We start from the raw sequence: 25999 nt of genomic DNA on the forward strand, positions 1-25999 counted from the left end.
GGTAAGGATGTGAAAGATGCCCAGAGTTTCTGAGATGCACAGTGGCTGTGGAACTTGCACTCCAAGTGAAGAAGCAAAACCTGCTTTGTAGCTACCTGGATGAATAACCGTGAGGTTATTAAAAGTAGCTGAAGAGATTGAGGAGAGAGATCAGCAAAGAAAACTCTTCTTCAAATGTTTGTAGGTATGATGTAACGTCCATTCAGAAAATAGACTTTGAAAAGCAGAGAAAGTTTTTCACGCAAGTAAATAAGTGAAGCAGAAAGGAGAAAGTGGCTATGCAATGAGGACAGTGTAAAAATAAAAAGAGTTGTTAGAACTAAATAAATAAATGTAAAATAAATGCAAGTAATACACACAAATAATAGTCTTTAGTCAGGAAAATTATACTGAAGAGTGGAGCAGAGCAAAGGACCGTAATGAGTTTAAGGGTACAGGAGCCACTACATCTGATTTGAAAGCAAAGAGCAATGGAGTGAGAATAAGAAAATAAGTTAAGACTAGGATTTCGGTGTATTTTTTTAAACCATAAAAATTTTTATTCTTAAGAAAGCAACAAGGAGTTACAGAGTTTTGCAAAATAACAAACATTGTTCAGATGAAAGTCACCTTATCTGTGCTCATTCAGGTTTGGGAGTTGGAGGCCTAGCAAGTAATTTCTTCCTCTAACCCAGACTTACGATACATGCCAGTAGGTGACTTACATTTTCACCCCTAACAAATTATCATCTACCCCATCTTACTGTGTAACACCAGTCGGGAATTTCCAGCCCCTTACTCAAGGAGAAGCATTTGCTCAGAAAGTCTGTTTTTGGCAGCAAAGGAACATAAACATTTGTGATTGTGGTTTTACCGTGGCCTCTCAGCTCATGTTTATAACAATCTGCTGGCTGAATACTCCAACCTAGAACAGAGGTTATGCCACAGAGTGAGGGCTACTGTATAAATTACAATTAAAGAGAGTCTGTATTTCACTGAGTTCACTGTGCTTGTCTAAATATCTTACTTTGTCAGCAGAAACCAAACAAAAGAAAATCTCTCCATTCCCCACATCTGTCTGTTGTCCTAAACATCACTCTTGTCCTCCTAGTGTCTGTTGAATTGAACTGTTTCCTCCTAAATCATTTGCAGCTGCATCACCTCCTCCACATCCCACTTCCCTTCGTTCTTGTGCCCTTTTACCTTTCTCTACTTGCCTCTCCTCATGACACCTATGATCAGGCAGGTCTCCTCTGTTCAAACCCATTACCTTTCCTGTTTCCCATCTTTCTGCTCTCGTCCTGAGTCTACTTGCCCTGTTCTGACCTCACTTATTTCCATGATGCTGTAAGTTCTGTTCCCATCCTTCCAATAAGTAGAAACACTGCAAAACACATCAGCCTGGAGTGTACAGGGTATTGCTCTTGCCCTTCACAAGACATGTGAGCAGCACAAGAAGGATCCAAGCCATGAAAGTATGGAGTGTGTGATCTGGACCAGGATCAGCCTCAGAGCTCTGCTGGACTTGGGACTTGTGTCCTTTTTTCCAGTTCAGAACCCACCACAGCAACAGACTTGTATTGAAAAACAATAAAATGCTGAGTTTCTTCTAATCAGATCCATCAGGCTGAAATTAAGGAAGTATTTTGGCTCCTAAAGTGTGTTCAGAAGCCTACATTTCTAATGAAAAAGTTTCCTTATTTATCTTAGCTTTCCACCAGTCAAGTTAGAAGCTTAAACTAGAAGCCTAAGGACTTGCTGAACACAAACAAAAGCCTCTTGCTTTTTAACTAAGACAGTGTTGTGCTCGCCAAGAGAAAGGAGAAAGAGGGCAAGCAAATTTGGTTCCTTGCAGCTCCTCAAAGCTTCTGCTGACTCTGCTAGTGAGCAGGACATACTGAGCTAGCTTGGCATACATTCTCTGATTAATTAAACTGCATCTGACACCAGCCCACAGCTCGCCACTAGTGTTAAATGCAAGATATCAGCTACCAGCTGATTTTTGCGGGGTGGGTACCCACTGGTATGAGTGTGACCTCCACTTCCCTGTACAGCTTTTAATTTTCCAGGGTCAGGTTAACCAGACTAACCTGCAAATGCTTGTGGATTTTCAGCTTCAACAGTATCTGCTAAAGTTTTCTTAACAAAATTTAGTTATATTCATGGGTGTGAATTTGTCTTGTTCTCTCTCTGTGAATTAACAGTTTGTGTCTCCTCAGCGTACCCTATAGCAGCACCAGCAGGAAAATGATGGAGTCTCCTAGATGTTGTACATACACCTTGGCTGAATCCAAGAGGCAGAGGCTGCAACATTCCTGTCTCTGAACCACACCCTGAATCACCACATTTGCAAAGGTTGCATTCTTCCTATAGTCTGACTCCAGCACCTCCTGCACAGGGAAGAAGTAGGATCAGCGGTAATAATCAAGCTGGAAGTGAAGTCACATCATCTCCAGGAACAGGGACACAGAAGAACATAATCCTCTGGCAGGAGAAGACCAGAGGTGGAATAGCAGCACTGCCAGCGACCCTGGCACTGGAGATGAAATGAGCCCAATTCACATCTAACATCAACCACAACCTCAGGGCAACTACACCAGCTTACAGCAGCTAAGTGATTGAGCACGTGAGAGACAGTTCAAAGGTTGAACCATTTTTTTCATGGTCTCCTATACCAGCCTTCAACACGGACTTACTCTGAGACCCTATCGTATCATATATGGATCTTTTTTGTTTCCTCCCCAAACTGCAGCTATGCATCATGCTGCAGCTCAGCATCTTTCCAGATTAGATACACAATAGATGAAGGATAAGGTCCTGATGTAGAGGCAGTTCTAGGAAGTCTGCCTATGTCTTCTCACCTCTTTCAGCTTCCCTGCATTAAACACAGTGAGAGTGTTTGGCGACCTGTTTCATAGCAGATGTTTTGAGGACAGGTCATTTTTGTAAGTGGCTCTAAAGGATGGCCAGTTTGGTTTTGCACAGTGGCTTAAGCAAGAGCATGAAAGATCAGAGCACCCAGCTTAAACTGCTCCTGGCCCAACTTGGATTCCTTGAGCTCATTTGCTTCATCTTCCTCTGCATAAAACTGGGATGCTACTTGTGTTTTCTGCAGGATACTTGCAGAAACTAGTTTATTTTCATGTGTGAAGCCTTATGAGACTAACCAGAAAGGATCTCTACGAACAGACACCAGAATAGCTTTAAAAAAAAAAACCAACAAAAAAAAAAAGTAACTGCTGCTACTTCTGCTCCTGGGATCATTCCACTGTTCCCACAACTCGGCTGATAGTTCCTGAGGGCATGTGTCTGGAGAAGAAAAACATCCTTGTATGGTTATAAATCTCACAGGGACCACTTAAGCCACAAGCATACAGAAGGATGAGCTGCGCCTAGCATAGTTTCAGTCATCATGCAATTCATGCCTTCGATTACCAAGCACTCAGATCAGTCTCATCAGCAACCTTTATTGGTAAGAGGGGGCTTCCTCTTGCATAGCCTGCCTCATCCCAGATCTGCACTGAGACTGGGGAAGGCAAGTGTGGTGTGTGTCCATCCATCTAGGCCAGTTTCCACCTGGCTAGCCCAGGTGAGGAGAGCAGTGGTCCAGGCCTCCAGATGTCCCAGCTCCCAGGGAGGTCCTCCTGCCTGAGATGGTGAGATGAAAGCTAGTCCTCATGTCCTGAGCTCACACTTCTGGCTATGAGCTTAAAAAAGAAAGGGGTGTGAGTCAGCACCACTGTGGTTGTGCAGCAGGTGTAAGCTGTCAACTTATAGAATCATGAAGGTTGGAAAAGACCTCTAAGGTTATCAAGTCCAACCGTCAGCCCAATACCAACATGCCTACTAAACCATGTCCTGAAATGCCACATCTACATGTTTTCTGAACACCTCCAGGGAAGGAATCTCCACCACTTCCCTGGGCAGCCTGTTCCAGTACTTCACCACTCTTTCAGTAAAGAATTTTTCCCTAATATCCAGTCTGAACCTCCCCTGGCACAACTTCAGGCCATTTCCTCTCGTCCTATCACCTCTCACTTGGGAGAAGAGACCAGCACCCACCTCACTTCAACGTCCTTTCAGGCAGGTGCAGACAGTGATAAGGTCTCAGCTCAGCCTCCTCTTCTCTAGGCTAAACAACCTCAGTCCCTCAGCTGCTCCTCATAAGACTTGTGCTCCAGCCCCTTCACCAGCTTCATTGCTCTTCTCTGGACACACTCCAGCACCTCAGTGTCCTTGCAGCGAGGGGCCCAAAGCTGAGCACTGTATTCAAGGTGCGGTCTCACCAGTGCTGAGTCCAGGGGCACAGTCACTTCCCCAGTTCTGCTGGTCATGCTGTTTCTGATACAGGCCAAGATACTGCTGGTGTTATTGGCCACCTGGGCCACTGCCAGGTCATCAGTTTGCAGCCATTTCAGAGGAATCTCACCCACCACCACAACTATGTAATTTCTCTGAAATGGGTTTGAATAGTGTAGTAAGACAGACGCTGCTGGTGACATGCCTGCTCTCTCTCATCTGTTACTTCTAAAAGCACCTTATTTTTTAACTTAATGTACTTACTAAAAAATAACCCAAATTTTTATCACTTTTCTGCTCTGTAAAACAAGAAAAAGATCTTTATACTCGTCCATTTAACTGAAGCAAACATTACCTGTGCCATTACTGAATATGTTGCTGAATGCCTTTTCTTTTACAGGGGAAAAGGTTTGTTGCCATTTTGTTTACAGTTGATTACAATTACAATTTGCAATTTACAATTGCAAAACTGAGAGGTAAGGCATTCTAAAAATTACTTTAATTATTATTTGGTGGCTTTAATAGATTTTAAAATAAAACAGAGGAAGTTATTAACCAAAAAAAAAAGCATAAAAAGTCAATTGAGCCCCTGAAACTGATTCTGCGTTATTTCTAACAAAGTGTAAGTTGGTTTGCTTTGGTTTGAATGTTCCCATGAGCTCAGCTCTAGGCTTGTCCTAGCTAGGCATGCTTGCCTGAATCAAGGCCCTAAACAACAGTCTGTGGCTGTGCAGTGCGTTCCTAAGTCCTAATTAATTCACTTGACTTTGGGGGCTCCTTTTCTGTTACTCACATCTCAGAACAGGTTAGAAATCCCTACATCTGCCAGGCAGGAAGGCATCTGCCCATGCTCCCAGATATTGGCTTTACAGCCAAAACTAAGGTGTTTCAGGTCAATCTAGGTACATTAAGTGTTGTTGCTTCTCTCAGGGATATGGTTCAGGAGTGGCAGCCTACCTCCAAGGCTGTGAAGATGTTGTTTCAAAAAAGATCCTTATTGTTTTCTTCGGGATGCTGTATTAAGTGAGGAGCAGAAAGATAAGCAAAAAGCATGTGATATCAGTGAGCAGCAGATGAAGTTTTAACAATTAAATTAACGTAGGAAAAAAAACAATGCAGGATGTCCCAACGGCAGATGGGGAGAAGCCAGTTTTAAATGTCCAAAGGAGAGTTGGAAGCAACAATCTTTACACCCGAATTCCCAAATGTTGTTTTAAAGACCTCTGAAAGGAGTGTGGGAGAGGGGAAGCAGGCCGTTCAGACCCTGCGATTGAAAGTAGAAACCAAAGTCTTCCGAGTCTGCTCTCGAGATTCGGACATGCCTGTCAGCAGCACGGGGTCCGTCCTGTGCTCCACTTGGTAGAAGGGGCAGTTCTTCAGGTGCTCTGACATGCACGCGACATCGTTGCACTGCCACTTGTTAACTCTGGAGAACAGGCTGCTGAACTGCCAGATCTAATACAGGAAAGGGGGAGAAATTGAGGAGAGAAAATGGGAATGTTGGTAAAAAATAGAAGAGGATTTAAAATATCTGTACATGCATATAGTGGGTGTGCGTTATGCGTACTGGACAGTCGAGTGAACAGGGTTAGCTCCTCCTTGTGCAAGGCTGGCAGGACAAGTACAAAGGTCTGTATTGCTCTGTACCTTATACTTGCTGTTTTTTCTGCTTTAGTCACCACTCGACATTTTTAGTAGAAAAGTATCCTCCTACAGTTTTTGTTGCCAATCCAGCACAGGACACGGGGAAATCCAGGAAAAGTGATCACCTACCTCTACAGAAAACTCCATTACATGCACAGTGATATTTATAGAATGTTTATAAAAGTACAAGGTGTTTATAGGTGCATCTAAAGTAATTATAAAGCACAGTAACAACAACATGATTCTGTATCTCAAATAAACTAGACTTCACGAAGACCTTCCAAAGCATCTATCAATAACTTCCAAGTAATGAACTTTAGAACACTGTTGTTATTCACTCCACCCCAGTACAAGCCTGGGAAACCTAAGGTTAGGGTTGTTCCAAGAGGAGGTACAAGCTGGTAAAAAATGAAAACATGCAGTTAAAATTGTATGCTTTTGTTTGCAGTGATACATTTAATGATACACTAGCATAAGACTGTGATTGTTCCTTTAATACTTACTGTACACCATTAAATCAAACTATATTTTAAAGTCATAGTAGCTTTCTTTTCCCCCAAAATGGGTGTACTACACTTAAGATTACCTGATGCTGTCCCAGTCTTAAGTAATCGTAGCTATTATACACAGTAGTCAAGAAATTCATACTAATTGCAAACAGAATGTTTTCGGGGAGAGCCCATGCACTGGAAACATGATTTCTGTGTGGTCAATACAGAAAGCTATCATGAGAGGGGTTATATAGGCCTTAAATTCAAGGCTGCTGCTTTGAAATTGTGCTCTGGTAACTGAAGTTAATTACAGTTTGATTGCTCAGCCAGAATTTCTTCATTCTGCTGAAGGAAGCCACATCCTCCAGTAAATGATTTCAGTGGCTAATTCCTCTTTTGGATTGGGCTAATTCAGCTTGCAGCACCAAACTTTGCAATGTGAATATTTAATTCACCATGCTTCATTTTTTTCCCCTCTTAACAAAAAATACTTTCTCTTAATAAAGCATCATAAACAGCTAAGCTTCCCTTTGCTAAGTATCAATAGGTGGAATAGGTTCTGCTTGAAAGCCAGATCCTGAGATCATTTCTGGGAGACTTTCTTGGATCTAAATTACTTGGTCCTAGATCTCTGCTTTGTCTGCTTGGTCATGTGGGCATCTCTCTTTCAGTCAGTTTATGTTAGAGCAAATGCAAGGCTATCAGCTAGAACACCCCCACCCCCAGTAACTATTGTTGGGCTGGGAATTAAACTGAGCTGTGCTTACACATTTCATTGAGGCTACCCAAACAGCAACAGCCGATAAGGGAGGTGATAGTTTTCCAGCCCAAATAATAGGAGACCAGCTTTGCAGAAAAAGTCTTCCTATTTCCATGCTTCTCCCTCAGTTAGAATCATAGAATCCTAGAATCACTAGGTTGGAAGAGACCCACCGGATCATCGAGTCCAACCACAGTTGCCCACAACCTGAGGAGGTTGTGAGACACTCATGGCGATGCTGTGAACTACTAATCCTGAAAGGTCCTGAGGGCTGATGTGAACACCTAAGCCCTTCTCATAGCCACATTTCCTTGTTCTTTACCCTTTTGGCGTTCTAAAGCATGTTTTAGTTTTGACATGTCCTAGATCATCTTGTAAAGAATGACAAAAAAACCCGCATGAACCTCAAATTCTTCAAAACCTCATGTACGGCCCTTAAGTATCAGGAATTTTCAGTTCCCAGTACTAAAAACAGTGTACATACAAACAGGTTACCCTAGACAAGCTTGAGTGGGGACTTGGAGCTTGTCAAAAGATATCCATTTACAGCTTCCTATCTCTGCTAAATGTACTGCATTTTACGTCCCTGATCCCTGACAATCATCGTGCAAATTTACAAACTCACACGCTTCCCCATATCTGCATGTTATATGCATCATCCCTTGCTGTGCTTGTGTTTCATCTGGAAACAACTCAAGGCCGTCTTTTTCTTAACATCACAGTCACTTGCCTTTTTGCGAGCTTTCCATGAAGTACCACCATGGGAATATCTTTTTTTCTCCCAAACCAGCAGGACCATTCCCCTCTCTTGAAGAAGAGTGGCACAGATGTCCCTCATCAACACTGACACTTGTGATAGCTGAGATAAGCTGAAGCTGTCCAGGAACCCCGCAATGTACTTGAGCACTTCCACTGGGAGGCTGCTTAGCAAGTCTGTATTTCTCCCTCGATTAGCCACTGTGGAAACGCACTTCCCCGATTCAGCAAGGAGGGTGTCCACCTCTGGCTTAATAGCAAATGTCTTGAGAGGCTTGCTGTATATAACCTTGGCCTTAAGTCCATCAGGGCGAAAGTGATTTTGAACAAAAGTACATCCCAAGTAGGCCAGAGGGCAGCGATGCTGGAACCATCCATCCAGACAAGACTGGATATCAGCGTGAACATTCTTAAAGTGGGACGGGAACTCATCCCTCCTGAAGAAATGACTGCAAGTGAATGTGAAAGCTGAACTGCTTTTGTTGTGTCTTCTTGTTACACACTCAGTGTAGAGCTCCACATGGAGTTCTGGTGGGCTTTCTTCATCCAGGATATCTGCTAGAACAGCATTGGAGGAGAAGGGCTCTAGAGGAAAGCTGTATGTCTGTGTTGCAAAATCCACAAAGAGTCCATCGACACCTCTTGCTTCAGAGATCTCATGGCCTTTCAGTTCTTTTTCTAGTGCACACAGCAGTGTGGCTTTAACTATATTTGCCTTAGGTAGTTCTTCTAGGTTTATTCCCAATTCTGAGGTATCCACTGACTTGTCTAAAGTTGGAATCTTATGGCCAAGTGCATCTCCTAGTCGTGCTCTTTTGCCACAATAACTAACAGGCACTTTGAAGGTGTAAACAGTCTTCACCTCCTGAGCTTCCAAGTTCCCATAGACAAAATCTTTTTCCTTGGGAGTGCAAGCAGCGAGCTGGCCAAAGCGGATGAGCATTCCCCCGTGATGTACCAGATACATGTTGTAATCACCTACACCAACTTCCTTCTTCAGCCTCTCCAGGACCCCTTCTTGCCAGGGAGCCAGTCCTGTCATTTCTGTATTTGGTGTTACTTGTTCAGGCTTTTGGTTCTTTGCCTCTTCTGCACTGTCAGGTACTTCCTTTGCCTTCCCTGTGGAGCTGGCAGTGTGAGAGGCTGAAGCTGTTTTCTTGGAAGCCTCCTCCGTCTTTTTTCCTGTGCTGGCTGTTGAGCCTGTTACCTGGCAAGCCAGAAGTTCTTTGCTGAAAATGTTCTCCCAGGTTTTGTAACTCCCCAGATCCATCCCCTCTTTGTCCTTTGCCAGATCTTCACGCTCACGTTGGCTGAGCTCAGACAACTTGTTGTCGCTCTCTTGGGAACCACTGACTACTCCTCCCACAGCACCTTCTTCCCCACCCATGGCTTCATCCATTAGTTCTTCCACTTCATCCTTTTTCCTCCACTCTGGAAACAAGTCGGCTATTTTCAAAGTCCTGAAAAGTATCTTCTGGTCTCTCAGTGCCAAGGCTGTGTCCAGACACTCTTCGTTCAAGGTCTCCTTCATAATGTTCATGTGAAGAGTTGTGTCTGAATCCACATTTGGCCAGCGATTCCATTCCATTGAGCAGCAGACAACACTGGCTGGACAGACCTGCAGGTGCTTCGCCAGCTTAAAGCGGGCCATGGAAAAAGGGCAGCCGTAGGCAGAGTTGAGGCAGGTGACCTGCTCTAAGGGACAGAGCAATTGGTGCTCCTCCTCCTTGCACATGTGGAAGGTGGCTCCGCAGTGCAAGCGGCAGCTGATCACCATGCAGGAGATGGAGGGCTCAATTGGTGCACGGCAGTGCCGGCTGAAACATCTCTCACAGTGTCTGTGCTGCCCGGGGGGAGCTCTCTGAGCCCGGCACTGTGTGTAGCAAAGACAAGAAGACAAGAGTTATTGCCCAAAAGAGCAAGGATGGCCACAGACCCCCTGTGCTCGTGCTTGATTTCTACACATTAGGTGCTCACATGCACTTCTAGCAGGAATAAGGCTTGGGCAAATGACTGTCAGTCACATATCAGCACTGATCCCTGCAGTACAGTGTGGCCTGATAGCAGCAGGGATATAGATAAGGTCCTTACTTGTTAGCCCAGCAGCGGCAGCCAAGTTTTGGGAGAGAGCTGTTTTCTGTCCCAATATTTGCACTGGGTCTATTTATACCAAGCTCCTGAAATCAAGACTGCCAGAGGCACAGTGAAGGAACTTCCCACTTTCTCAAAGCTGTTTGAGTAGGAAGGATGACAATTCTTTTTCCTCTCTAGAAAAATTAGCTCGTCATTTGATTTGTGTGTCTTGTCTTCCCTCATAAAGACATTAATGTTGCACAAATGAACCTCCCTTTCCTCTACAGCAGCAAGGCAGAGAGTGAAGATTATCTTCATGATCCCAGTTCCCAATGCGGAACACAGCCTGGGTAAAGGCAAGTTTGCCTGGCCCTCTTTACTTTGCTTTCCTGGTTTCCCTTTACGCTCCTAGATGATGCCTGTGTGTTGTGGAACAGAGACTGAGGGGGACTTTCCTTCAGGCAGGTTATTTGCTGCATCTACTTTCAGGTGTCAAAACCTGGAGTAGGGTGATACCTTGGTCTGTGTTTTGGAGAGAAGCTCCAGAGTGCAGTGAAGGCTTCTTACAAAGTTATACTCACCCAGTTAAGTCAAATTTCTTTCACCTATTTTTACAAGCTGCCTTTCACCTTTCTTCTCCTTGCTGTCATCAGAGAATGCAGAGTAGGTGGGAGGGGGGAGAGAGGGCAGCTATGGTTTAATCTTATGGTCCACTCCGCATCACGGTGTGAAGTTAGGGCAGAAGGGGAGTGACAAAGGTCTAACCTCAAAAGAGCTTTTTCCTTCCTGCGACAGTGCAGGGGAGGTCAGCCTGAGTATGCCTTTTACAGGGTGTCTCTTTGAGAAAGAATCCATTTTTCTTCCTTTGGGATTTGTTTTAGAGCATAATCTTACAAAAAACAGCCAGCATTGCTCTACTTTTTCAGTTTCCCCTGTGTAGTCCTGACGAGTCAGGGACAAACACTACTCAGAACGGAACAGGTGATACTGAGCTGATCATATTTTAAATTTAGTTTATGAAGGTGTTCATAACACTACAGGGGGACAAAAAATAGAGAAAGAGGTCCCAGAAAGCAAGTAATAAACAAAACAAGTCTTCATTTCATAAATTAAACTGCCACCAGGCAGCTCCGTGAATTTAACTTTTTGCAATTGACTAGACTGGACTAGAAGAAAAAGTTGAGGTTGGAAGCCCAAACATTTCAGAACTTCAACAACCTTTGCTATATAAACAGGTTAAATATTTTCTTAAGGAAGACAGCATTTCCGTTCTCATACTTCTGTATTAATGTGTTTTCAAAAAAAACCCCAAACCATATTTTTTTCCTTTTCTATCCTTAAAAACCTTGGATATAAAGTGGACACAAAATTTTCTGGAGGTCCAACAACAAAAAGCAGAAGTAACAAGAACATGATGTATGAAAATCCTTATATGAAAAATTATCACTACCATATTACCAGCTTTGTGAACTACTGGCTTTGGTTTCATTATTGTGTTTTTCATTCTTTCCCAGTAAGTCAATTACATCAGTTTAATGCAAAAATAATGCACATATGAGGCCTGCTTCCAAAAGTTCTCCATTCTCCTTGCTCATATTATTCCTCCCATTGCAATAATTCCCAGCGATAGCTATTAACCCTTCCTAAAAATGGGAAAACAGAAGTGCAGAGTCTGACAGCAACTAAATGGAGATGGTGATTAGCATGAACCATGCCTTCTGTAGTAAAATAATCTAAGACCATAAGAAATTACATTCTGGGTTAGACCAAAGGTCCACCCAGCCCAGCAGCTGTCTTCCACGATGTACATAAGAGATGCGGTTTATGGGGAACATGCAGGATTTCCTGTGGTCCTTTCCCCTCGTACACAGTTGTTGGATTAGAGGACTAGAGGCTGCTAAGTCACTGCTTGGAGCTACTTCTCTGGATATCTTCAAGCGATATTAGCAACTTGGCCCAGAGAAGAGTTGCTGAAAGCAGAAAACTCCTGGCTTCTTACTTTCTGCTACCTGCTGTAAGGAGGGGTTGCATTCCAGCTTGGTTCAGCCTACTACAAATCTCTGTGGAAGGGAAAAAGCTAATGATAAGAACAAACTGGAATTCTTTCCACACAGGATCCAGGGCACTTATTTTATTTTTTGGTGAAAATGAGAAAAATATTTTTGACCACACTTCCTATGCAGTAGGAGCAATTTCATGTGCATTAACTGCTCAACACAAATTTGTTCCATCCTTTGCAACTTTCAAGGCTGACCAGTATCTGTTTACACCTCCTAATGAACCAATCCCTTTCCCCTTCAGTCCTGCACAGTAAAGGAACATGTCTTTGATGGTCCCTTACCCCGGGACAAACTTACACTTTAAAGTATGTTTCAAGTACCTTCTCTTTTATTTGCATGGAAAGAGCTCAAGACAGCAATGCAGAAAAACATATTTTGTGAATACCCATTATAACATTTCCTGCCTTGTCTCAGGAAGCACTGGCTTCTGCACAGGGGTGACACCAGGGTGACAGACAAGATGACCCCAGCCACATCCAGCCCTTAAATACATGTGGTTTAGGGTGGCATCTGTCCTGCTTTAGGCTGTTCAGTTGCATTTACTCTTCTGTGGCACAGAGAAGCAGGAGATATGGATGGATTTATTTCACATTGGCAGCATCCTTGCTGTTCTCGTTCTTGTAACATTTTGCTGCAAGTATAATCTCTAAAAATAGTCCCAGCTATGACTTGCATAAGGTCAGAGGAAGGCTGGGTACATTACACTGCAACAAAACCATGAATGTGTGAACAATACTTTCCACTGCAAAAGTAACTCTTGGAGGGAAATAATTCATAAATAATAATACATCAGAAGGACAGGTGTTATGGTTGTCCAAAACACAGAAAGGACTGGTTGCAAAGTTTCTGAAGAGGAGCCTGCTTTAACATGGCTGTGTGCTGAAACAAATCCCATTCAAATCGCATGTAGAGAAAGACAATACATGCTTTGTTTATGAAAAGTGACCATATCAGAGCATTCAGATCCAGAATCAGTCTTCATCATTATTTGGGTATTGTTTAGTTGTGTTTACCTCACCTCTGACTTGTATATGCTGTTCTTTTCAGACATTGTCAAATCCGAGAAACCAGAGGACAGGAAAAAGGGATAGAGCATTTTTCTGATATTTATCATATTTATCTGATATTTATTCTAATATTTATGCTTCTTCTATTCTGATGTACTTATAGCAGCCTTCCAGTACTTAAAGGGAGCTACAGGGAAGCTGGGGAGGGGCTCTGTATCAGGGAGTGCTGGGACAGGACGATGGGGAATGTTTTTAAGCTGAAAGAGGAGAGGGAGATTGAGATGAGATTTTAGGAAGAATTTTTTTTCCTGTGAGGGTGGTGAGGCACTGGCACAGGTTGCCCAGAGAAGTTGTGGCTGCCCCATCCCTGGAGGTGTTCAAGGCCAGGTTGGATGAGGCTTTGAGCAACCTGGTCCAGCAGGAGGAGTCCTGTCCATAGCAGGGGGCTTGTAACTGGATATCTTTAAGGTCCCTTCCAATCCTTCCATTCTATGATTCCATGATTCTGTGCTAGTAATCAGGAGCCCTGTACTTTGACTGATGATATAGTTATCTCTGTGGTTTAGTTGATGGTATTATTACCAGTACATAACCTACAACTTTCAAAACCCTGAGCAGAAAGTTTACAAATTCTTGTCTCAGTAAGTTTGATACATGACATCCAGAGGCAGGTGACGCACAGATAATGCCAGGTGGTGCAACGTTTCTCTAAACCTGTATACTGTTTGTTTCCCTGCAATTGCAAAATTTCCAAAGAGCTGTGTTAGGAAAAAAAATCAAACCAGAAATGTTTACTTGAATCATGTTCAAGCTACTGTGGAAAGAAAGGATGCAAATTACAGTCCACAGTCTGTCCACATTGGTAAATCTTTATTTTTAGACCATCACGACAGCAAATCAAGTAAGCTTTAAAAATACACTGCTGCTATTTTGACTGCAGATATGTCTGTGTCTGGAGCAGATCTGTTCAGTGACAATAACTTAGAGTTTATAAACTAATTACAATCAGTAAATGTATATTTTATTCAGTTGCAGCTAATGAGCCAAAACAATACAACTGTTTTCTTATGTGGTTCATGCTATATGTGACTGATCGTGTGACATACTAAAGTTATGCATCTTATCTGAGGTCTTTGCACAGAATCAAGGGATACCTTCCATTTTAAAGACCAATCACAAAGGGTCACCAGACACCCCAGATAATTACCATAAGACTGCCTCCGAGACGAGATTGCAAATGAACAAAACTCAGTCTTTCTAAGATTTACAAAATGATAAGCAGCTCTTAAAAAAATCTCAGGAACAATTCCATCCAGATGCTGGAGCCAAGAATGTTAAAGTTTTATATAATACTGCAACAGAAAAATATTTTCAAGGAATATGAACACCTTGGTGAGTGTATAGGGCAGGTCTCTACTTCTTTTAACTCTTGTCACCCAGTGTAAGGTGTTTATATCTTTTTTATAATAATACTTAAATCCTGAGGTGAATACAGAGTTATGAATTTCTTCACAGGGTTTTTGTATGTATTTACTATCTTAGTATCTGAGAGGATTCACATCCAATAATGAATTTATCCTTGCAGTAGTAGAGGTGCACTTAAAGTTAAAAGATACCATTACTTCTATAGGGCAGATGTAGTATTAAAGTATAGAAACATGAAAATAAATAGAATTAAATATAATATTTTATAAAAATAACACGTACATATATGTAAGTATACACACACACACCAAGCATGGAGATGCTCAGGTTCTGATGTTTCGCTTGCAGGTGCATGCCTTCTGCACAAAACCCTGGCAAAGCCTGCAGTAGAATAATATTTTCTAGGAGAGCATCCAAGTCTCCTTAAACTAGAGATTTTCTTCTCTTTTGTGCAGTACTCTTCCTCAATCACCACATGCTTAACAACTTCAGCAAGCAATGAGGCTTGGGTCGCCTTTTGCCAAACAGATATATTTATTTCTTGGAGCTGAGGAAGAAAGCTACGCACTTGGGAACCATACTGTACCACATTTGTACATGATCTTTGGGAACCTAAGTTTTCTAAAACCTTGCCCTTTGATACAAAATAAAAAGGAAATCGAAGAATGCCACCACCTTGAATCACGGTGAGCCCTAAGTGAGGTTAGCCCCACAACTCTACACCCACAGCAGGGACAGCTACAGCTGTGACCATCTTGGGGTTGGGCATAGCAGGTGACTGTCCGTTGTGGCTCACCTGCTCTGCAGTTGCCAGTCAGACTGATCTTGCAAATATATGTTGCCAGCCAAACTTCAAATGAGTCAGGCAGTGAACACGGTACATCCCAGAGTAGGTGGAAAGGGAAAATAAAAGGCACAGATGAAATCTTAGTCAATAACACTAATAAATTTCTAGTGAGCACGTGCAAGACAGAGTTGCTTTGAGGCTCAGATCTTAAACAAGTCCACATGAGTTTTCTAGGGGCACTTTGATTCCAGGATGATCCTTCTGCTGAACCTCACATCCTCTGTATAAGACATGCAGAAGGAAAAGGTTTTCCAAAAGATAACTGACTTGTTAGATAAGCCCAAAGACGGGAGGATGAAGCCGTGACAATTAGGGAGCTACTCCCTATATTTTCTAGCTAGGGGTCACCTGGCTGAGCCTGTGGTGTTTTATGGCAATAACTGCTGGTTTAGAGCTAATGAATGGGTTAGAATGGCTTCATACTGAAAAAAAAAGCAAAAAAAAAGCTTTAAAGTTGATTGCAAGGATGGAGTAGGTCCACAGTACAGTGCATCAGTCAGGCACGTTTCTTGCTTTTCTTGCAGAACACATGTGCTGGGCAAGTTCCCACAGCAGCACATCAGCTTCTTTTCAGTTCCCTACACCTGGCATGCAGGACTGTGGAGCTCAAGAGAAAATGTCACACGGTTAGGCCCCCTCTTTGCCTAGTAAATCTGTGCTGCACACATGCAGTAAAGAGGCACCAAAACTTGCTTGCGCAATTTATGTCCAGTGAAATTCACCTGTGCTCTTTTGCGAGGAGTAGAGGGGAGTTCAGTGCAGCAAGGCATGGGTGACACAGGGTGCTATTAGTAGAAACCCCACACAGTACTTGTCGCTGTGAGATATGGATTGGCAATATTTCTTGCTCCTCCCTACCTGGTGCGATGGAGCCATAGCTCACCTGAGAAAAATCTACCCCAAAATTCCAGGTGCTCAAGTGGTCCTGTACCACCAAGGGGGTGCAGGGCAGTCCAAAAGCAGGGTCTTGTGCTGGGCATATTGGGGAGTCATGTTGTGGACAGGCAGGACAGGGAGAAGAGGGAAGTTATGGCACAGATCTGCTAGAGACACTGTCAGGCAAACTCTTACTTTGCATTGATAACTGAGAAATGGGTTTGGTTTTGGTTTGAGTTCAGCAAGGCCTTTAAAATAACAGGTTCTAGTTGCAGCCTGAGAAAAAAAGTGAATGGTCTAAACTGGCTTGCCCTTCTCAAACATTTTTCTTTTGGGCTCAGCTTCCATTCTGTTCCCTGATTACAACCTCAGAAATATATTTTTCTGAACACTTCTTGAGATAATCAGGTGGGTGATTTAAACAAAATAAGTCAGCCCAAGGCAGAAGCCCAGCATAGAGGATTTCAGTGCTGTCAGTCAAGGTCTAAGTCATAGAAACAAATGAGAAAAGATCCCCGAACAAAAACTGCTATGCAGCCACAATTCTAAATGGTACAGTAGTCCCTCTAATACTTCTGATTCTGACTTCATCATATTATTTAGCCTGCCCTGCAAACATACAGTTTGCAGCCTGAACCTACAAAACTCACCAGATTTTAAGTCTTAGCCATTTTGCCAAAAGGTTGCTTTTGTTTCCCCTCTGACCCTTATGGTATCTCCTTGTCTCACTTCTCAGAGTTTCTTGATAATTACCGAGATTGAATTTTTGATTTATCATTTCTGCTGCTACTCAAGCTCCCACCTAAGAATCAGGATCTTAATTTGTTTAAGCCCCAGGCACCGTGCTGCAAACCATGGCTAATCCACTGAATATATTATCGAGGGATATTTTAGAGCAGCATGTCACAGAAGCACTCCCAGTTCCCAGCAGCTTCTGTTTGAGGGTGTCATTTAAGACATCTTGCATCTGAGTATTCTACTGCATCTTAATTACTAAGGCTGTTTTGAAGACATCCTGATTTTCATAGCTTGATACAGTAAGCATTGCATTGCACAAAGTTTGACCAATAAAGACTCCATCTCTATTTACAAAGCCTTACCTTGATCATCCCTATGTCCAGTCCCTGTGTGTGTACCAAACACTTGCTCTCCTGGTTGTGCTCGGCTGGGTTGAAGTGAGGCTGGTGAGGGAGAACTGCAAGCAAAGAAAGGGAAGAGAATGGGAGGACGCGGAGCAAACCCAGACAGAAACTTCCAAGTAGTTTTTGGATGTTAAAAATAAAACCCGTGCATGTGACCGTGTAGCTCGGCTTACAGAGCAGTCTCTTCCACTGTATTTGTTAACACTGTCATTTCTGGAACGATTCTTCACACAGAAGATGCAAGAGAGAGAACCAACAATACCCCGTGTCCCCTGCACAAGAGGAAAAGATCAAAACCTCAAAACCTCTGCCAGCTCCTTGCTGCTTTCTGATGGATGCTTGTCCTTTACAACTTGATTCCCCTTGGTGCCCACACCAGTCTGCAGTTTCTGCTGTTGCAATTGTCGCTGTGCCCCTGGCTCCCATTGTCACCAGCTCCAACTGACAGTGATGATGGGTTTCTGATCTGCCTGGGCAAGGCTGGAAAGAGAGTGGGAATGGCCCAGAGCCAAGCAGCTGGGCAGCTCTGCCCGGCAGACCCCCAGGAGCCTGCACAGCTCCAGGCTCCCCACTGCACAACGAGAGGGTCCCACTGGCCACGAGGAGGAAGCCTTCAGGGTGCAGCTCCCAGCATTACCCTTCTTCAGCCAAACCTGAGGCGGGCAGCAAGGGTGAGCATTCCCCTTTTACCCATTAAGCATTTCACAGTGTTTCATGATGAGCGTTTCATACTCACAGTGAGCTGAGACATACAGGTATTACTACATATCAGTAAGGTTCAGGGGGGCACATGCTGCTTCTCCCTGGTGGGTGCTCACCCCATCTAGCTGCAAAGACACCTCCTGTGACCCTGCTGCTGTGCTTGAACACTTTCCCCCACCTTAGAAACACAGAACAATACTTTTGGCTGTGGCAGCTCTGAGGTCTTAAATCATGACCAACTTGTTGCCTTACCTTTCTCTTTCCCTATCTGTGAGTCTGCAGTGAGTCTCATAATTTGAAACAGCGCAGGCAACTGTGTTTTCATTTTTAAGGCTGAAGAAAATGTCAGTAGGTGACAACCAGGGCTTGCTGATGCCACTTGTAATTTAGTAGTGCTAAATATGGTTAGCATTCTGGCTCCGTGGCCTTTTTTAGAAAGGGCTGTATTATCGTGATACCATTTTCTGTCATTCCAATCTGCCAGGAAAAACAGCGGCCAATGGTAATACGCCTAAACCCCAGTTTCGCCCAATCACAGCATGATTGCTAATCTGTTTACCCTGTCCACTTCCACTCCTCACTCCCCATTTCAGGGTCATTCTTCAGCCTTTAGTGTTGGCGTTGTCTTTTTAGGCTGTGTTTAAAAACATGCTGCTCATGTGCCTCAGTTTTATATGAAGTAAAAAATTCCCTAAATTCTGTATTAGTGGTTTAGGAGTAAACGCCCTCCAGATGAATTAACCCACATTACTAAAATACTTAGGGTTTTAGAAGTAGCTGTCATCAGAAATGTAGCTGCCTTCTGTCTTAATTTCATTGGCACCTGATGTCAGCCTGTTTTAGATCTCTCTGTTTCCAGAGAGTCTGAACTCTGGTGGTACTTTTCACTGCTTCCATATGTTGCTTGGTGGTCACACAGATCCCAATAGCCTGCCCTAACCCTGCCTCACTCTTTTCCATGCTTGCCTCACAGCTTCATGTAACACAAACCCCTTGAGTTTTGCAAATTTTGCCTGCAGGTGATGGTTGTACTGCAAAAAGGCATCATCTGTGGTGAACCTTTAAGGCAGGCATCACCAAACATGCAGAATGAACATAGTTCACCATCCCTGAAAATGAGTATGTGGTGGAGAGAAGGGAGCAGAAGAGTGAAGGTGACAAGAAATGGGAATTCATCCTTTTTCCTGCAGCACACCATTGTGTTACTTCAGCAGAATCTGAAAACAGACTCTCAGCAAAACCAGGAGAACCTGCAGGTCTCTGCTGCCACCCTTACCTGTGCTAATTTAACTCAAGGTATCTCAGGAATGCCAACCAATACTGTAACCAGACCTCCCGCTGCAGTATAGGTGTGCTTACTGGTGGGGTTCAAGGAATGTGAAATCTCTGAAAGAAAAGCGTAACTGTTACTTTTTTTTTTTTGGCGCAAATGCTTGGGAAAAAGCTGTTGCTTGTCTGCTTTAACCTTTCTTATCTCGGTTCTGTAGGTAGAAATACTGTGCTATACAGTAGCGCTATGAAATATACCTATATATATGTATATCATATATGTACACGTACATCATATATGCATACGTATACAAATATACATATATATTGGTATGGGAAAATCGGGCCAGATCGGGTAGCCTGAGAGAGGCGAGACTGCCACAACTCCATGCCCTCAGGTCCAAGCAGCAGCCAGGCTGAGCTTGTATTCCCAGTAGTCACATGCACAAATACACCACTTAAACAAATACACACCGATGGCTGCACAGAGCACTGGCATGAACACAGGAAGCAGCAGCAGCCTCTGCTCACCCTCCTGCCCTGGCAGAGCAGGATGCAGGTGTGTTAGTGAGTGTATGTTTGTGTGTGTATATATATACATATATATACACACACACACACAGAGGCAGCTGCTGGGACTCCCTGTGGTCCTCCTGGCAGCTGGCTCCCCTCTCGCAGCCTCCTCCCAGTCCCAGGCCCCCTCACCGGCTGCACCCTTGCTGCCACTCACACACTCCCCCGCACACCGGTACCCATGGCACGCGGGCCCTCAGTTGTAGCTGCTGGCACCCAGCACCCCCCATGCCCGTGGGAATGAGAGTCCCTCGCCCAGGGCAAAGCGAGGGAGGAGTTTAATGGGGAGATGAGACAGGTCACATTGATCAGGTGCAGTGCACGGCCAGACAAACCATCACAAACCATTCGCACACAACCGTCCCTTTATGTTGAATCACAGAATTCTACAATGATTTGGATTGGAAGGGACTTTAAAGATCATCCAGTTCCACCTGCCCTTCCATGGGCAGGGACACCGCCTACCTTTCACCGAACCTGGCCTTGAACACCTCCAGGGATGGGCATCTATTATTTCTATATCCCTGTGTTTTCCCCATACCTGCTCCTCTACAACCCCCCTAAACCCTTTCTTTCCTGCTTGTGTTTCCTCCCCTAAACACCTCCTAATGAATCCTGAGCTCCAAATGTTCTTCGCCTGCATCCCACCGCATGTCGCACACCCCTATATGCAGTGACAATGCTAAAGGTGCTCTGGGTCTGAGGTTCTCCTGGAAGAGCTCTGGGAGGGACCCAGAGAGGGTGTCCCTTCCTTTGAGTCTTTCATTTAGGTTCCTGCCTGCCATTGCGCCCCTCAGGGCATGTAGAGATGGGCACACGATTGATGGAGATCGCTCCTTGCGTTGCCCAGCCCTGATAAAGGATGCTTGCTTTCTAAAACTCCAAATCAAGTCTTCGAGAGCTTATGTGCTGGTGTTCTCGCATGGTGTCATGCAGATGAATTTTAGTCACATACCCTAGTGTTGCATGTCACACATTCCAGGGTTGACTAGCAGCTATTGTGGCTTTTTGTGCTGTCTTTACGAGCAGCACACATGCTGTTACCGCCACTCTGCTGCCCTCAGCTCCCACCTCATCACCCCCAGCTCCGCCGAGACTTCGTTTCCCACCCGCGTGCTGCAGCGTGTGGTTCCAACAGTGCCTCGAGGGCATTGGGGACATCGCTAGGGAACCTCCATTGTGGGAACTGTCCATTACCGTGGAAATACCAGCTCATCCTGATACTGAAAATGCCGGGAAATAAACCCTCTAAGACTTGTTTTGGAGTTTTAGAAAGTGAGTGCGCTTTATCAGGGCCGGGCAACACGAGGAACGATCTCCATCCATCGGGTGCAGCCAGACGGTAGCTGGGATAGAACAGGTCTCCCACTGACAGGCGCGTGGAAAAATTCCTCTGGAAATCTTACACATATTCTATCACTTCCCAAGGACTCATTTTAATGTTATTATGAACTTCACAAGTCAAATTTCTTGCCAATTTGGAGCTCTGGAGCCAGCCCTGCCCGACGCTGCGTTTGAGGCAGGGAAAGGCTGTGAGCAGGGACTGCAGGGGGAGAGACACCTGTTCAGCACGGATCACACCGAGCACAAGGCGTTATCAGCTCCAGAGGAGGAGCAGCGCCTGGAGAAACCCTGCTGGAAAGAAAACGCGCTCTCAGAGGGACATTCTGACTTCCAAGGAATACAGTTGATTAGATGAAACTTAACTTTAGCTTAAATCAAAGATATTCCAATTTTTGTAACAGCAACCGCTTCCTTTACCAATTAGGTCGTTCTGGGCTGCAAAAGCCCCAGGAGGAGCCCCCGTCCCCGCCTCAAAGACGGCAGCCCCCGCCTTCCTCTCCCTCCCCGCACCCTCCGGGCCGGGGCGGCACCACCCGCCCAACTACAAATCCCGGCATGCATCGCGCCGTGCAACCGGAAGAGAGAACGGGGCTGCCCCGCCGCGGGGCATGCCGGGAGTTGCAGTCTTCCGCGCTGCCTCGCCCCCGCGGCCGTCCGCAGGGGGGCGACGCCGCCGCCGCCGCTGCGCGCGGGGCTCTCTCTCCCAGAGGGCGCCGCGGCCGGGCCGGAAGTGACGCGTCGCGCCGGGCGCGTGCGCGCTGCCGTCTCCAGCCGGCGCTTGGGCAGGGAGGCAGCGGAGGGAGAAGGGAGCGGCGCTCGCGCGCCTCGGGCCCCAGAGGAGACAGCGCCGGGCCCGGCCCGCAGCAGGTACCGGTACCGGGGTCGGGAATGAGGGCAGGCGGGCAGCGAGCGGGGCCGCGGGAGGAGGAGGAGGGACAGGACCCCGCGGGGAGGGGCTGGAGCCCGGGGGTTTTGAGAGGCGGCTGAGGGAGCTGGGGCTGCTCAGCCTGGGGGAGAGGCGGCTGAGGGAGCAGACCTGATCGCTCTCTGCAACGGCCTGAGAGGAGGCCGCGGGGAGCGGGGTGCTGGTCTCTTCTCCCAAGTGAGAGGTGATAGGATGAGAGGGCATGGCCTCAAGTTGTGCGAAGGGAGGCTTAGATTGGATATTAGGAAGAATTCCTTCACTGAAAGGGTTCTCGGGCACTGGCAGAGGCTGCCCGGGGAGGTGGTGGAGCCTCCATCCCTGGAGGGGTTTAAAAGGCGGGCAAACGGGATGATCAGGGATCTGGGTCGGTAGCGGACAGGTACGGCTGGACTCGGTGATTTCAAAGGTCTTTTCTAGCCAAGCGGTTCCGTGACCCACCCCGGCACACGCAGGGGCTCGGCCGGCGCCGCCGCGCATGCAACAGGCGGAGCGGGGCCCCGGGAACCCCGAGCGGCGGGGGCCGGGCCGAGCCCCGGCGGTGGGAGGCGGGGAGCCGCAAGGACGGGCTGCTCCGGAGCCGGCGGGACCGGCCGCGTTGTCCTGCGGCGGGAGGCGCCGCCTCGGCTCGGGCGGGGCGGGGAGCAGGTGGGAAACTTTCTCCTGCGTCCTCCGAGCCGTACGCTGTGTTTCTCTTCGTGGTTTTAGTTGATATTACGGGAGCTGTGCCTTCTCCCTGCAAACTTCACTCTGTAGCCTCGCGTGGTCCCAGCTGCGACACCGCCTCTTGGACCGCTTAGGTGTGAGGAAGCGACCTGATCCAGCGAGAGGTGTCCCTGTCCTTCCAGCCTAAACCGTTCCATGATTCTATGAAGGGTTTGTGCTTTCCCTGTAGCCACGGTGGCCGTTTCCAGTTATCCCGTCTCCGGGGACCTTATGGCCGGCAGAAACTCATCCCATTCATAATCTTTGAATTTGTCTTGCTCGTACACCAATGCGTGTAATGAGGGTTTTAAGCTTTGCCTCTTGAGGGCGTTTCATGAAAACTGAAACTCCAAGCTGAAAAGATGCATCATGAGCTGTGAAAATACTAGGCTGCTGTTTCTGCAGAATTCCCAAATGGTGGTGAATGGTGGTGTTTAATAGTCCCTTTATCCTTTATTCGAGCTGGTGTTTCTCTGTTTTTGTGGTTTTTTTTTTTTGTTTGTTTTGTTTTGCTGGCTTTATTTTCTGCTCTGACTGATTCATGTTAATGAAAGACTTTACAAAGTTGGGATATATTTGCAGGCTACCCAGAAAGGATTTGCAACTTTATTCCTTCATTTTAAACCTATTTGGTATATACCTGTGGCAGTCAGTAGTTAGAATAGAACAGTTAATAGAACACTGTAAATTCATAGTATGAATCAAACTAGTCTTTGGTGTATCTGTGTTTGTTTTCATTGATACTTCCTTACTTTGTTCTCTCTGCAGTGTTACCATGTGTATTGACGTGTGAACTAGCTCATTCAAAACAAGTTTGTTTCTACTTGAACTGTGGTTGCACCTTTTAATTAGCTTTAGACATACCCATAGGCGGAGGGAAAATGAAGAGTAGCTTGAGGCACTTTAACATAAGATGGCATGCAAGGCAGAGGTTCCCTTGTCATAGTCTTCCAGGTAGATGCAATGATGCTTCATTTCCAAGAAACGCGTCTCTTTGGGGAGCTTGGAATTTCTCCCCACCTCTTTAAAACTTCTAATGGAGTCTTTGTGACATCCCATCTCTTTCTAGCACTGTACCAGGATGTTTACCTTTTGCTGTCAATGTGCCACCCGCTGATTTTTTCCTGATGTTGCGTTCTCCATGTGCATGTGTTCAGAGCTTGCTTGCTTATGTGGACCTGTATATTCAGCCGAGTGCTGGTTCCTGGAGAATTCACAGCTTACTCTGTTTAGAAAGGGAAATGCAGCAACATCCCATGTCAGCAGCACTGACCAAAGACACTATAGGATCTAAAAGTTCTACAGTCAGACTTTGTAGCAGTTTCTGAAAGGTTCTTTATAGGGACTTGTAAGCATAAATGTTTATTTAACCAAATTGTTTGATAGTCTTATTTCAACTTCAGTGATTCAGTACAGTGCCCTCTTCTTTTCTTTTCTGTTCTTTTTCCTCCTGTTGAATAAGTTTAAGTGGACAGAATGGTATGTTTTGGTTTAGACTGTCTTATATCTGGCAGGTTTGATTTGATATCTTTGTTTCTTCCTCCAAGGGATTGTGGAATTTTTCTTCTGAAGTGTTTTACAGGACCTGGAGGGGGCAAAGTAGAGGCTTAAGTTAATATCGTTAAAAACACAAAAGTAAAGCAACTGTACCTCTAAAGGCAACAGTAAAGAAGTGGCTAGTTTGGAAAACAACTTTGTGGCAAGAAGAGAGAGATTAATGGACCTGAAACAGTGCTGTCCAGAAAAATAGAAATTAAGTCTATGTGAAAAAGCATAAAGTGTAGCATAAAAAAAAAGTTATGTGAATTAGGGTTAAGGGTTTTAAAGCAAATTGGAAACATAAGGGGAAATAGGAGTAGCAACAAATAGCTAAATTTAATGGAATAATTTAACTACTTTTGAAGGCCAGAGAATAGAGATGTGGGGGAGCTTAGTAGGCTAGGAGCAAGTCAAGAAAAATAAAAGGATTTTATTAAAGGAATTAATCACTAGATGAAATGTTGTGAGGGACTGAAATATTTCAACAGGAGATTCTGGAGTAATGTCATGGACAAAAAACAGGCTTTTTTTTTTTTTTTTTTTAGAAAACAAGTGTGGAAGTTAGCCTGATAAGAAGATTATTGAGCTTCATACTAAGAGACTAAAGCCTAATAGAAGCCCATGTTTTAAAGTGATAATAATAATAATGAAAAATGTTGACATATATTATAGAGATAAGGGGCAGCAGTATGATAGCAAGTAATTTTTTTCTGCTCTGAAGGAAAAAAAAGATCTATCTTTAGTCTACTACAGTTTTTGAAGTCTATCCAGCAATTAATGAATTAATGAATTAAACTGCTCTATTGTATTTCCAAGACTGTGTGTGGGTTTGTCAAGATACAAAATGGCAACAGTAGGATGCAAAGCCTGTAGAATTATCAGTACTCTTAAATTATTTGAAGGAGGTAGAGGAATCCTGGAAAAACAACAAGGGTAAGTTTAAACAAAACACTCAATGAAAATGTCTGGTAAATATAAAATCTGTAGAACGGTGGGACTAGAAATTATATTATGCCACCTCATGAATGTCTTGAACTACATTAAATGTTGTGCAGGCTTAATAATCCGTAACAAGGATAAAGAGTAGAGGTAGTTGAAGGCAGGTAACAGACAGTAAATTTCCTTTCACCGGAATTGGTTTTAAAATGATGTTAGCAGTAGGTAGTTAGGAAAAAATGGGACGAAGTAATGGTAGATTGGACATTGCATTGTCACTTTTGTCAGTCCGTTCATGTAAGACAGGAGTAAATGGAGTTCAGAGACATAGAAGAAATTTTAAATTGGAATGCATTGAAACATAATTAGTGCTCAGTGTCATGAGGGCAGAAGCTAAAAGCATTAGAATTGAAAGAAATACAGTTGTGTTCCTGGATATATAGAAAATACGCTCTGAGTTTTAAGAGTATGCTGTTAAGACTGAAGATTTAGCGAGTCGTCAGCTGCTGAAAGCTTCCTTGTGATCTAGAGTAATTATTTTTTTCTTTTTTTTTCTTTTTTTGTTTTTTATTTGGTAGTTTCAACTGCTTGACAGACGCAGCAGGAGGATTCATACATTCTGTGAGAAACCAACCAGTTTGACACAAGCA

General features: G+C 44.6%; 2 protein-coding genes across 4 annotated transcripts in view; one reads left to right on the forward strand and one right to left on the reverse strand.

Moving 5' to 3' along the window:
* The window catches only part of KPNA1 (karyopherin subunit alpha 1), a 77957-nt gene that overhangs the window by 995 nt on the left and 50963 nt on the right, over positions 1-25999 (forward strand). The window contains exon 2 of one of the 3 annotated variants that reach the window (XM_069866344.1): positions 22043-22114. The gene's annotated coding sequence lies outside the window, so the exon portion shown is untranslated. Of the gene's footprint in view, positions 1-22042; positions 22115-25999 lie in introns of those variants that run through there. The other 2 variants (XM_069866369.1, XM_069866351.1) reach the window with 2 other exon arrangements.
* FBXO40 (F-box protein 40) lies at positions 530-17474 on the reverse strand. Its single transcript, XM_069866240.1, has 4 exons — positions 17318-17474; positions 7904-9802; positions 5236-5733; positions 530-3686 (listed from the first exon to the last, which is right to left on the reverse strand). The coding sequence occupies exons 1-3, from the start codon at positions 17324-17326 to the stop codon at positions 5536-5538; spliced, it is 2106 nt and encodes a 701-aa protein (XP_069722341.1). The 5' UTR covers positions 17327-17474; the 3' UTR covers positions 530-3686; positions 5236-5535.

This window comes from Phaenicophaeus curvirostris, chromosome 1 (genome assembly GCF_032191515.1).
Source record: "Phaenicophaeus curvirostris isolate KB17595 chromosome 1, BPBGC_Pcur_1.0, whole genome shotgun sequence".
Classification (NCBI taxonomy): Eukaryota; Metazoa; Chordata; class Aves; order Cuculiformes; family Cuculidae; genus Phaenicophaeus; species Phaenicophaeus curvirostris.